The sequence below is a fragment of the Gouania willdenowi genome, unplaced genomic scaffold, assembly GCF_900634775.1.
Source record: "Gouania willdenowi unplaced genomic scaffold, fGouWil2.1 scaffold_269_arrow_ctg1, whole genome shotgun sequence".
Classification (NCBI taxonomy): Eukaryota; Metazoa; Chordata; class Actinopteri; order Blenniiformes; family Gobiesocidae; genus Gouania; species Gouania willdenowi.
In genome coordinates this window covers 176747-190387 of record NW_021145026.1, presented here as the reverse complement: position 1 = coordinate 190387, position 13641 = coordinate 176747, and the positions used below count along the sequence as shown (strand labels likewise).

The 13641-nt window shown below is 38.1% G+C and overlaps 2 protein-coding genes across 3 annotated transcripts in view; both read left to right on the top strand.

The window, feature by feature from the left end:
- LOC114459136 (E3 ubiquitin-protein ligase TRIM39-like) overlaps window positions 1-13641 on the top strand; it is a 476570-nt gene that overhangs the window by 387869 nt on the left and 75060 nt on the right. The window lies entirely within an intron of this gene.
- Window positions 147-2442, top strand: LOC114459133 (protein NLRC3-like). Its single transcript, XM_028441487.1, has 3 exons — window positions 147-200; window positions 400-2210; window positions 2293-2442. Exons 1-3 carry the CDS (start codon window positions 164-166, stop codon window positions 2386-2388), a joined length of 1944 nt encoding a protein of 647 aa, XP_028297288.1. The 5' UTR covers window positions 147-163; the 3' UTR covers window positions 2389-2442.

The window sequence follows — 13641 nt, the reverse complement described above, 5'->3', positions numbered from 1 at the left end:
GGACAACATCATCAGCTTTGTTAAGGCTGAACTCAAACACATGCAGAAGATTGTGGATGGAGATGATCCAGAGTGCTCAGAGAGTCAGATGGAGGGTGAAGATGAGGAGCAGCGGAGGAGCAGGGAGGCCTTTCTGAACATCACACTGTATTTCCTGAAGAGGATGAAGCAGGAGGAGCTGGCTGAGCATCTGCAGAGCAGTAAGAGCATGTGAACTTCTTCACTGTGAGGAACATCACATGAAGGACACAAAGCTGGCTTTTCTTTTTCAAAGCATGATTCAATCAGTCACATTTAATCTGAGGAACCATCCAGACTGAGAACATCACACGCTTTGATCTCAAATGTTCAAACCTGCTCTGACTTCTCCACTCTAACATTAAGTTTGTTTTCATTCAGGAACAAAAGCTCATCGATACCAACGTGAGCTGAAGTCCAAGCTGAAGAAGAAATTCCAGTGTGTGTCTGAGGGCGTGGCTAAAGCAGGAAGTCCAACCCTCCTGAAGGAGATCTTCACAGAGCTCTACATCACAGAGGGAGGGGGTGGAGAGGTCAACCAGGAACATGAGGTCATACATATAGAAACAGCATCCAGGAGATCAGACACAGCAGAAAGAGCCATCACACTAGAAGAGCTCTTTAAAGCTCCTCCTGGAAGACCTCGACCAATCAGGACAGTGATGACAAAGGGCGTGGCTGGCATTGGGAAAACACTCTTAACACACAAGTTCACTGTGGACTGGGCTGAAGATAAAGCCCAGCAGGAGGTCCACTTCACATTCCCACTGACCTTCAGAGAGCTGAACGTGCTGAGGGGGAGGAGCTTCAGCTTGGTGGGACTTGTTGATCACTTCTTCTCTGGAAACAAAGAAGCAGGAATCTGCAGCTTCCAGGACTTCCTGGTTTTGTTTATCTTAGATGGTCTGGATGAGTGTCGGCTCTCTCTGGACTTCCTCAGCACTCAGACCCTGACTGATGTCTCAGAGTCCACCTCAGTGGAGGTTCTGCTGGTAAACCTCATCAGAGGAGATCTGCTTCCATCAGGTCGCCTCTGGATAACCACACGGCCTGCAGCAGCCAATCAGATCCTTCCTGAGTGTGTGGACATGGTGACAGAGGTCAGAGGGTTCACTGACCTTCAGAAGGAGGAGTACTTCAGGAGGAGGTTCACAGATGAGGAGCAGGTTAGCAGGATCATGTCCCACATCAGGACATGCCGTAGCCTCCGCATCATGTGCCACATCCCTCTCTTCTGCTGGATCACTGCTACAGTTCTGGAGGACATGTTGAAGAGCAGAGAGAAGGGAGAGCTGCCCAGGACTCTGACTCAGATCTACAGCCACTATGTGGTCCTTCAGAACAAAGTCAAGACAGTGAAGTTTGATGGAGGAACTGCCACAGATCCACACTGGAGTCCACAGAGCAGGGAGTTGATGGAGTCTCTGGGAAAACTGGCTTTTGAGCAGCTGCAGAAAGGAAAGCTGATCTTCTATGAGAGTGACCTGACAGAGTGTGGCATGGACCTCAGAACAGCCTCAGTGTGCTCAGGAGTGTTCACACAGGTCTTCAGAGAGGAGAGCAGCCTGTACCAGGACAAGGTGTTCACCTTCATCCACCTGAGCCTTCAGGAGTTTCTGGCTGCTCTTCATGTCCATCAGACCTTCATCAGCTCTAAAATCAATCTTCTGGACAAGTCATTGATGTTTAAATTCAAACAAACTTTTAAGCTTCTCCATAGTGGAGGTCAGCCTGACTTTAACCTTCTCCATCAGAGCGCTGTGGACGAGGCCTTACGGAGTCCAAACGGACACTTGGACTTGTTCCTCCGCTTCCTGCTGGGTCTTTCACTGCCGACCAATAAGAGGCTCCTACAAGGCCTGCTGACACAGACAGGAAGTGACTCACAGACCAATCAGAGAACAATTGAATACATCAAGGAGAAGCTGAGTAAGAGTTTGTCCACAGAGAGAACCATCAACCTGTTCCACTGTCTGAATGAAGTGAATGATCGCTCTCTGCTGGAGCAGATCCAACAGTCCATGAGATCAGGAAATCTCTCCACAGAGAAACTGTCTCCTGCTCAGTGGTCAGCTCTGGTCTTTATCTTACTGTCATCACAAGAACATCTGGATGTCTTTGACCTGAAGAGATTCTGTCCTTCAGAGGAAGCTTTTCTGAATCTGCTCCCAGTGATAAAAGCCTCCAAGAAAGTTAAGTATGTGACTTTAGAAGAACATGTCTTTAATTCTCTCACAGATAAACATCTGTAAGGTTTCACTGATTCTTCATCAGGTTGAGTTCCTGTGGTCTCTCAAAGAGAAGCTGTGCAGCTCTGTCCTCAGTCCTCAGCTCTCAGTCCTCCAGTGTGAAACATCTGGACCTGAGTAACAATGATCTGCAGGATTCAGGAGTGAAGCTGCTGTGTGAAGGACTGAAGAGTCCTCACTGTAAACTGGACTCTCTCAGGTCAGTGGATCACATGTTCCATCAACATTGTCCTGTTCCTCGTCTCCTCACTTGTTTCCTGAGTTGTGGATGTTTTTCTGAATCCAGTCTGTCAGGTTGTGTCATCACAGAGGTGGGCGTGGCTTCTCTGGCAGCAGCTTTGAGCTCCAACTCCTCCAGTGTGAGAGAGCTGGACCTGAGCTACAACCATCCAGGAGACTCAGCAGTGAAGCTGCTCTCTCAGATACTGAACACTCTGAGGTGAGACACATCACAGCAGCTCATCACATGTTCACATCAATCCCCATCACATGTGTGACAGAGAGCTGTATCAGAGGAATGTGATGAAGGTGTGAGAGGTGGGACACTAAAGGAGGAGGACTGGGACAGGTTAGAGGGATGAAGGACAGAGATAAGAAGGTAGTGAGGAGAGGCTGATGGAGAACTATGAGGAGCTAATGAAGGAATGAGAGAGAAGATCAGAGGAGGTGGAACCAATCAGTGAGGATTGTGTTCATACAGAAATATAAATATATCTTATGAAATTATATTTCGATTATTACTCTGACACAAGTTATCAAGTCAAAAAATTAGAGATGAACTGAAATGTAAATGACTGGTCCAAAACCAAAATAAACATTTCCAGCTCTGAATATTACTAACCACTAAAAGTAAAACATTGCAATTGTATAAATTATTACCAATGTTTCAAATAATCAATCAATTAAAGGTTAGTTAGGGGAAATTAAGATCTTTTGTGCTCTGAAAAAGGAACAAAGAATATCCATCATGTGTAGCAGCTGTAAACCTGTAAAAACTTTGACCAATGAAAAAGTAAGTTTTTTTTATTTATAAACCAATCACGTATCTCTGTCTCCCTGCTCGTTCTCCATCCCTCGCGTGCACGAGCCCACACTCAAAGTGCGTCATTGGTTACAGACTTAAAACAGTTTTTAGTCACGTTTAACATACAGTATATAATGATAAAGTTTAGTGTTTACTTACTGCTGAATGAGATAACGTAGTTTCTACACAATACAAGTGATGAGCTAAGATCCACTTCTGCAGCAGCTGTGCTAATGCATGTGAGTGAGACGGAGCACAGAGGGGAGGGGGGTAAGCTACATTCAAAATCATGCTAGCTTTAGAAAATCACCTACCCTGCTTTTAAAATATGAAAATATTTATTTAGCACTGACATTCCAACAATGCGTAATATAAAATAAAATATTAAAATGTTTAACTTGACCCACTCATACAATTATTAAAACAGAAATATGTATGTTTTTAAAACGTTTTAAAATTATTTCAAACTGTAGACTTATGTTATAAATATCATTGTTTAACAATTGTTAGAGTTTTCGAGCTAACTCTCGTGTTCAGTACCTGAGATTTCATACAGAGAGACATAGTCAGAGGTTTTGCTGAATCAATCAATCAATTTATTAGAGATGAACAGAAAATGAATCAACAAGTCAATAGAAGAACAGACACTCATCTAAAACACAGCTGTGGTCCTCAGGGTCTGCTCACTCCCTGGACCCCAAACATAGATTTATCAGTGTTTTTATATATTTAGAAATCAAACGATCAGCTCCTTGTAATTAGTTAAAAATGTCATTTACTGGTGATTTAAAGCAATACAAATTATGTTTAAGATGTATTCATTTATTCATTATTATTGATCCTTTAGGGGTCTATGGTGTCTGTTTATGTGATATATTTAAGTATATAGAACATGAGTTGTTTAACATATATTAAGTTTAATTTTAAAATATAATTATTCTTATTTGTTAATGATTTAGACTTTGTGCATTTTGGATCAAACTGACATTTTAGTGTTAATCTGATTGTCTTGTTTATATCTGATTTGTCTCTTCGTTTACATACATGGTTGTGTTATTTTTATTTTTAGATTAAGTTGAAATCAGATGTTCTGAAACTGTTTGTCCTTGTTCTGAAAATGACAGCTAACAAGTTGACCTGAATATATTTTATGAATAGATTTATTGAGGATAAAGATATATAATTATAGTATTACACACAAAAAGAAACCATGAATAATAATCCATTGTAACATTTCCTCTCTTCACACTGTTTAACAGTGTTACTATAAAAAATTATGAATAAGACAAAATATTTAATTCAGACTATGTTTTAATATGTTATATTAACGTTATTTGGAAATTATAATATCAGGTTATTAAAGTAAGCTTGTTAATTTATTTTATTTTTCCTTCAATTTTATTTCAAGTTATATTCCTATTTTGTTTACCATTGTTAGAGTGGGACAAAAACTTTTATTTAACTTTATTACATTTATTTGGATTTACTGTTAGACTATGTTTTAATATAAGAAAAAAGTTATAAGTAGAACAGAACAGAATACAAACATGATTTGTGTTTAAATTAAACATACACAGTAAACTTGAAATTATCCACTTATATTTATCTGTACAAACAATAACTGAATGCATGTTCATCAAAATCAATCTTATAAAACATCACATGATTACAAAAGGTGTTGTAAGAATTATTCAACACAGATTTTATAATTTCTTTATTACATACAACCACATAGTGAGGTGAGTCTATGATTGCTATGTAGTGTGTGTGTATTTTATTTTAATATCACTTCTCTTTCCATGTGAATGTGAAAAAACGCACAGCAGGAACCTTAACTGATTGATTGATTGATTCTTATTTCTTAGTGAGGAAAAATACATTCACGGTCCTGCCTGCCCACAGCGACCAATCAGGAAATGACTTTCAGAAATTACTATCAATCTTTATAAAGTTTATATGGAAGCTTTTGAAGCACAAACGACAAAAAATTGATTATGATTTTTTTAAATATTTCAAGTTATAATTTCTATCTAATTCTATCCATGTCTACATATGTATATATCTATCTGAGGATATAAATACACATAAGTTTTAGTTGTGAGATTTTTAGAACATAAAGAGAGGAAAATGACAATATTTTACACAGTTGTAACATAATATTCAAACTAACAGAGATTATTAAAAAAGTAAGAAAATAACCCAAAGAACTGAAAAGTAAATCAAAACATTAGAATAAAACAGTAATTAGAACAAAACAGAAATGTAACCAGGTGTTATGTTAATTTATGCCTCTACTAATATTTATATAAATTACAAGGGAACAGATTTGTGATTGTATTTATGTCTTTATTATCTCTCTAAAGAGTCCTAGTTAAATCTATAGACCACGTACCATGTACAGTTCAGCCCCCCCACCTTTGATTAGACGTTTTAGGTGATGAGGTTGTTTTTATAACCTCAGGTGATCAGCCACTGTTCTGCATTCTGGGCCAGGGTCTATACAGTATATATGATTCCTCAATATATGAAATAATGTTATCCATGTCTGTTATTAAGATCATTTGTTCATTTACCTTTTAACTAAAAATATGACTTTTATTCAAGCTACAACTGTATAGTGTTGGGGAGTGTTACATTGTGTATGTACTGTATGTGTGTATGTATATATGTGTGCAAACAGCTATCCATCTATCACATGATCACTCACTCAAAGACACGCCCTGGTACATTTTTCACTCACAACACGTTTCTCTCAGTTATACATAAAGTGTCATCATCCATCAATCAATCACTCTATGACACGCCCACTAGCACACTCACACTCACAACACGTTTCTCCCATACATACAGCATGACATCATCCTTATTCATTCACCCACACATACATATATATCTCTGTGTGTGTGTGTGTGTGTGTGTGTGTGTGTGTGTTGTTTCCAAAATATCTTATTTAATCAATGTTTATATGTTGTAATTATTCTGTTGTGTAAGTGTTTATTTTCTAGGTCAAACAATGTTATTTTTATATTCTTTCTGTATCAGTTGTGAACAAGTTGTGTTGTGTGTTATCTAATGTTCTTTCTACCAGTTCACACAAGATATAGTTTCATAATCATTCATTTCATTCATGTCAAAAAGAGGATAAATTCATTTCTGTTTTATCTATTAAAGCTGTTTTAATTTAATATATGTTGATTTGGACATTTCTGATTTAAGATCAGAAAAACATTTGTTTGATGTGTGTTTTGTTTCTATGTTTATTATTATTAAATAATGTAATAATGTGGAAGTTGTGACTTTTTAGGACATTAGTGATTTTAAATGAAATATTCAAAATCAAACTAAAACATAAATATTGTTGTGGTTCTTATTTTTTTCTTAGTCTTTATATATTTTAGGTCTAAAAATAAAATAATTACTGGTTTATGGAGGAGATGTTTTTATGTGAAACATTTCAAATCTAACTTTGAAACAAAGGCTGAACTTTTATTAAAAAGTTTCTCAACCAAAATGTATTTTAGTTTATTTTCCTAATTTGATATTACAATTTAAGTTTTTTAGTTTGTTCAATAATTAGTATTTTATCTTATTTCATTAATGTTTTCGTTTTTTAATTAAACATGAGACAAATTACAGAATTATTAGCGTTATCTATAAAACCTTATGGGATTGAACATATAGTTTTGATTTAATGATTTCTAAACTGATGTGTTTCATGTTAACATACACCAACATATTTTAGCAGCATCAGCATTATTGTTTTCTGTGACGTGTCCTTCAGTCTTTACTTGTTTTATCAGGAGGGAATGATTAGAACACTTTAGTTTAGTCTTTTCCCAGCAGCAGAGTTTTTTCAGAGTGTTTCATTTTGAGGGAGAGTTCATTCTGTATTTGTCCATAGTATCCATAGCAACGGTCATCTACCAATCACTAACAGCCACTGGTAGATGATATGTCCAGATCAGTCAGATCAGATTATTTATCATTATTCTTATTTCATATTTCATATTATTATTATTATTATTATTATTATTATTATTATTATTATTATTATTATTATTATTATTATTATTATTATTATTATTATTTCGATGTCGTGTTCTTGTAGGAAACAGTTTGTTCTTTCTTCTGAGTTTAACATAATCAAAACTATCTGGATGGAGCCATTTTGAGTCTATAAGTTTTTATAATGTGTGTTTGGCTATTTTCAAAAAACAAAGTTGTCCTGATTTTTTATTTTATTTTATTATTACCAAAGAGGTTTTTGGTAAATTGTCATTATAACAAAAGTATTTTGTGTTGTCATATTTGGTGCCTTTGGAGATCAACTTATGTATTTATTTATTGACTTATTTAAGTATTTGTTTACTTATTTCTTTACTTAATTCATTCATTTTTATATTTATTTGTGTCTCAGTCTTTATTTATTCATTTAATTCATTTTTAGCCTATTCTAGTTGTAAAAGTTAAAGTAGTAAAATATATTTAAACTAAAGTATTTTATAATTATTATTTCTAGTGTTAATTATTTGTGTAAAGTTGTTCAGCTAATGTTCAAATCTATGTTTCTTTTTATTTTATTTTTTTCATGTGTGTGTTTATGTGTAGATATATATGTATGGGTGTATATGTATTTTATCAATCTCTATTTATCATTTATATATGGGTGTGTAATTATATGTGTTAGTGTATATATATATGTACATTTATGTCAATGTTGTGAATGTTGAAGTTTTAGATACAAAGTCATAAATATATTTTATCAAGATTATTGTTATTATTTATTAAAGAGAAGTGTTGAGAGGTTAGTAAATTATACTCCTGTAAATATGTATTGATGTCTTATGTTTAATTTTCCTTTTTATTATGTTTTTGAAATAATCACTATATACAGTCAATCAATAGGTTTGTTTATTCATTTATTTATCATTGTAATGTATTAGAATTCATAAGACAAATGTATTTCTAAAGGGAGAATTATGATTTAGTGTGTGATATTATCCACATTCAAAAACTAAAAAGAATAAAAATATGTACGACTACCAAACTTATTTAAACTGCAAAGGACCAAATAGTGTAAATATACATATATATAATAGTGTATAGTTAAGATCAGAGGAGGTGGAACCAATCAGTGAGGATGAAGAGAGGAACACTTTGAAGGAGATGAAGAAGGTGAAGCTGTTGAAGACAAACCAGTAGAAACATGGAGAGCTTGATGGAGATGGCATCAGGTTTCTGAGCAGCACTTTGGACTCTTTAGGTGTGTAAATCACTGCCTGTGTTTGCTCCTGCAGGGCGGACCATGGAGGAGAGCAGAGGATCAAAGCTGGTGTGAGGAAGTGTAAGTGTGTGTGTGTTCATTCAAAGTGTCCTCATGAAGCTCTGAGTGAATGAACATGTCAGTGATACAGAGACAATGAAGCATCACATGATCAACTGTTGTTTCTTTGTGTCTCATCAGATTTCTGTCACATTCACCTCGACACAAACTCCATCAACAGAAACCTCAGACTGTCTGACAACAACAGGACGGTGACACGTGTGGAGGAGAAGGAGCTTTATCCTGATCATCAGGACAGATTTGATATCTGTCAGGTTCTGTGTAGTACTGGTCTGACTGGTCGCTGTTACTGGGAGGTGAAGTGGAATGGTGATGTTTCTATAGCAGTGAGTTACAGAGGAATCAGTAGGAAAGGAGACATTTATGATTGTTTGTTTGGATTTAATAATCAGTCCTGGAGACTGGAATGTAACAGAGGTTTTTACTACTTCATTCACAATAACATAGACACACATACCTACTGTCCCTGTGGTTCCTCTGGTAGAGTAGGAGTGTATGTGGACTGTCCTGATGGACGTCTGTCCTTCTATAAAGTCTCCTCTGACTCTCTGACACTCATCTACACCGTCTGTACCTCCTTCACTGACACTCTGTATCCTGGGTTTTGGTTTTGGTATGATTCCTCAGTGTCTCTGAGTCCTCTGTGAGACAGACAGACAGACAGACAGACAGACAGACAGACAGACAGACAGACACAGCTACACAGACACTAAGACAAAGAGACAGACACACTGACAGACAAACAGATAGACAGGCAGACGGACACACTGACAAACAGACACACACAGCTACACAGACACTAAGACAACGAGACAGACACACTGACAGACAAACAGACAGACAGGCAGACGGACACACTGACAAACAGACACACACAGCTACACAGACAGACAAACAGACAGACAAGCAGACAAACACACATACACAGAAAGCCAGACACACAGCTACACAGACACACAGACACACTGACAGACAAACAAACATACACACAGACAGACAGACACTTAGACAGACACACAGACAGACAGACACGCAAACAGACAGACAGACAAACAGACACGCAGACAGACAGACAGACAGACACATAGACTGACAGACAGACAGACACATAGACTGACAGACAGACAGACAGACACGCAGACAGACAGACAGACACATAGACTGACAGACAGACAGGCAGACAAACACACACACAGAGACAGACAGACAGACACAGACAGACCGACAGCAACACAGACAGACACACACATAATGACAGACACAGACACACAGCTACACAGACACACACGCACAGACAGGCAGGCAGAAACATAGACAGACAGACACATAGACTGACAGACAGACAGACAGACAGACACACACAGCTACACAGACACACTGACAGACAGACAGACACAGCTACACAGACAGACACGCAGACAAACACACACACACACACCTACAGACAGTCAGACACACAGACAGACAGACACACAGGCAGGCACACAGACAGACAGAGACACACAGGCAGGCAGACACGCAGACAAACACACACACACACACACACACATACACACACACCTACAGACATTCAGACACACAGACAGACAGACATACACACAGGCAGGCAAACAGACGGACAGACAGACAAACACAGCTACACAGACACACTGACAGACAGACAGACACAGCTACACAGACAGACACGCAGACAAACACACACACACACACCTACAGACAGTCAGACACACAGACAGACAGACACACAGACAGACAGACATACACACAGGCAGGCAAACAGACGGACAGACAGACAAACACAGCTACACAGACAGACAGACAGACAGACACACACACACACCTACAGACAGACAGACAGACATACCTACAGACTGACAGACAGACACACAGCTACACAGACAGACAGACACTTAGACAGACACACAGACAGACAGACACACACAGCTACACAGACAGACAGACAGACAGACACTTAGACAGACACACAGACAGACAGACACACAGACAGACAGACACACACAGCTACACAAACAGACAGACAGACACGCAGACAAACACACACACACACACACACACACACACACACACACCTACAGACAGTCAAACACACAGACAGACAGACACGCAGGCAGGCAGACAGACAGACAGACAGACAGACAGACACACATGCACAGACAGACAGACTCTTAGACAAACAGACACACAGACAGACAGACAGACACGCAGACAGACAGACAGACAGACAGACAGACAGAAGGCAACACACACAGAAAGACAGATACAGACACACACAGAGACAGGCAGGCAGAAACATAGACAGACAAACAGACAGACACACAGACAGGCAGACAGACACAGACAATTAGACAGACAAACAGACAGGCAGACACACACATACACAGAAAGACACACACACACATACACAGATAGACAGACACAGCAACAGACAGACAGACACAGCTACACAGACAGACAGACAGACAGACAGACACACCGACAGACACACACAGCTACACAGACAGACGGACAGACACACCGACAGACAGACACACACAGACAGACAGACACAGCCACACAGACAGACAAACACACAGACAAACAGACAGACACACCGACAGACAGACACACACAGCTACACAGACAGACAGATACATATACACACAGACAAACAGACACACTTACAGACAGACACACAGCTACGCAGACACACACACAGAGACAGACACTTAGACAGACACACAGACAGACAGACAGACAGACAGACAGAAAGACAGACAGACAGACAGACAGACACACACACACACAGACAGACAGACACACTGACAGACAGACACACACAGCTACACAGACAGACAGACAGACAGCCAGCCAGACAGACAGACAGATACAAAACAGACAGCCACACAGACAGAGAGATAGACAGAAGTGTCTCTGAGTCCTCTGTGAGACAGACAGACAAGATGACTGACTTCCTGTTTGGTTTTGGGCGGGGTTATAATGTAACTTTTTGCTCATCTTGGGGTCAATAATACATGTAAATTTGATGTGAATCCATTGAAAAATAGCAAAGATACAGCATTTAGAATGTGACGGTGAAGGATTTTACAGTGACATTATAGGCCCCTCCCACTGATCACAGCCTGTTTTTTCTATCAGGACCTGTTCCCATCTTATAAGATTCATCCAACACTATTTTGAAGTCAACACGACATATCTTCTTTCCGGACGCCTAAAAGTGGCGCCATCTGAGAACACAAAGCATGAGGTCACATCTGTCTCATGTTCTTCTTCTCCACAAAAGTAAAACTAGTCCTAATTCACTAGTTTTATTATGAATGATGATAAATGTGTACAGAATAAAGCAGATGATGTTAGTCCATCACCTGAGGATTATAGAGGGGATACATTTTCTATCAGGCACAGTGAGAGAGGCTGAAATCATTTGTATCTCCTGATAACATGTTCTGGTCCACAGTCCTGTATCACCATGTGTCTGTGTTGAGAATGTCTGAATAAATGCTATGAAGTTATGATGATCAACAGAGGCTGAATAAAAAAATACACCAATATCTAAAGATCAGATCTCCTGTGTAAAGGAAAGTGAGTTACATCAACAACTACTGTGGGCAGTGCTGCAGTAAGTTCATCAGAACATCATTGAGTGAAAAAGGTGGATCTGAGTCTGACAGTGTGTTCAAATGTTCACAGTGGTGTTGATTTTACTGTATCACAAGTTGGACACATTGATCTAAAGACTGAATTACAGCGTGTTTGAGTCTAGAACACAGAGAGTATTTAGCTAACTGGAGAATGGAGAATATATGACATTGTCCAGCAGATCTATGAATACTATTAACTTTAACAACATGTAATGTACAGAATAGCAAAAGCATTTATTTAGGTAGAAATTGTATTATTATTATCAAATTATATATTATTTAGGGGTCTATTGTGTCTGCTTCATTGGAATTATTAGGTATATATGAATTATTTAATATTTAAAATATAATTTTTGTTTGTTAACAATTTAGATTTTGTGTATTTTTCTCAAACTGTCTTTTTAGTGTTAATCTACTGTCTGGATTATATCAGTTTTGTCTCTGTTTACGTCCATGGTTTTGTTGTTAGATTTAGATTAAGTTGAAATTAGTTAAAAAAAGGAACCATGAATAATAATCCATGTTTTACAATCAAAGCTTGATCGTAACAATCCACATTTAGTTTTAATAATAAGGCTTGACCTGGGGGTCACTACTTTGGTACGACACAGGAAGTGGACATCCCTGCTGTTTGTGGCGTGAACGTTGGGCGTGGCCTGCCTGTGAATACACTGTTTATGTCCTGCTGGCCATTACAGTGCATCATAGACCTGCTGCCTGCACGTCTTTAAGTTTGTGTTTCCTAGTGTGTTCTGCTCACACTCGTCTTTTCTTTATATGATTGGTGCTAAGCCGCTATAGGGCAGACTGTGTATATTGTTGTGTATTCCTGCTCCATTTTAATCCTAGGTTTTAATGCTGATTCAGGAGCTGACAGTCCCATCTGGTGGTGGTACCATTATGTTTGTTTGCAGTGCACCCCAATTATTCTGTATGTTTTGCAAGTTAAAGACCATGAAAAAGGGGGAACACCTTCTGAGAGTGCATAGTTATAGACCTTATGAAGAAGTGGAGTCAGCTCTTTTTTAAATGCTTTGTAATATTCTCCATGGAGGCCATCCACTCACTGACATTTGTGTGTGTGCCACAGACGACACTGCAGTAGTTCACACTGATCAACTGGAAAAATGTTGTAGGAGCTGGAGAAACACTCTGTCACATTAAATTAAGCATCACTATAAAATCAATCACATTTTATATTTAATAATTTAATAATAATTTACTCACACTTTGTAAGTTTTAGATATTGATACATTTTACAAAACAACTTTTTAATGTGATGTATTTGATCGTTCTGATTTTTTAAATGGACACAAGTCCTGAGAAAAATGGCGTCCATTTTTGGAC

Bases quoted from the DNA above. Each gene is read 5' to 3' on its own strand.
- LOC114459133 (XM_028441487.1), top strand. From the start codon at position 164: ATGAAGCAGGAGGAGCTGGCTGAGCATCTGCAGAGCA. The intron at 201-399 runs GTAAGAGCATGT...GTTTTCATTCAG, and splicing joins GGCTGAGCATCTGCAGAGCA to GAACAAAAGCTCATCGATAC. The intron at 2,211-2,292 runs GTTAAGTATGTG...ATTCTTCATCAG, and splicing joins TGATAAAAGCCTCCAAGAAA to GTTGAGTTCCTGTGGTCTCT.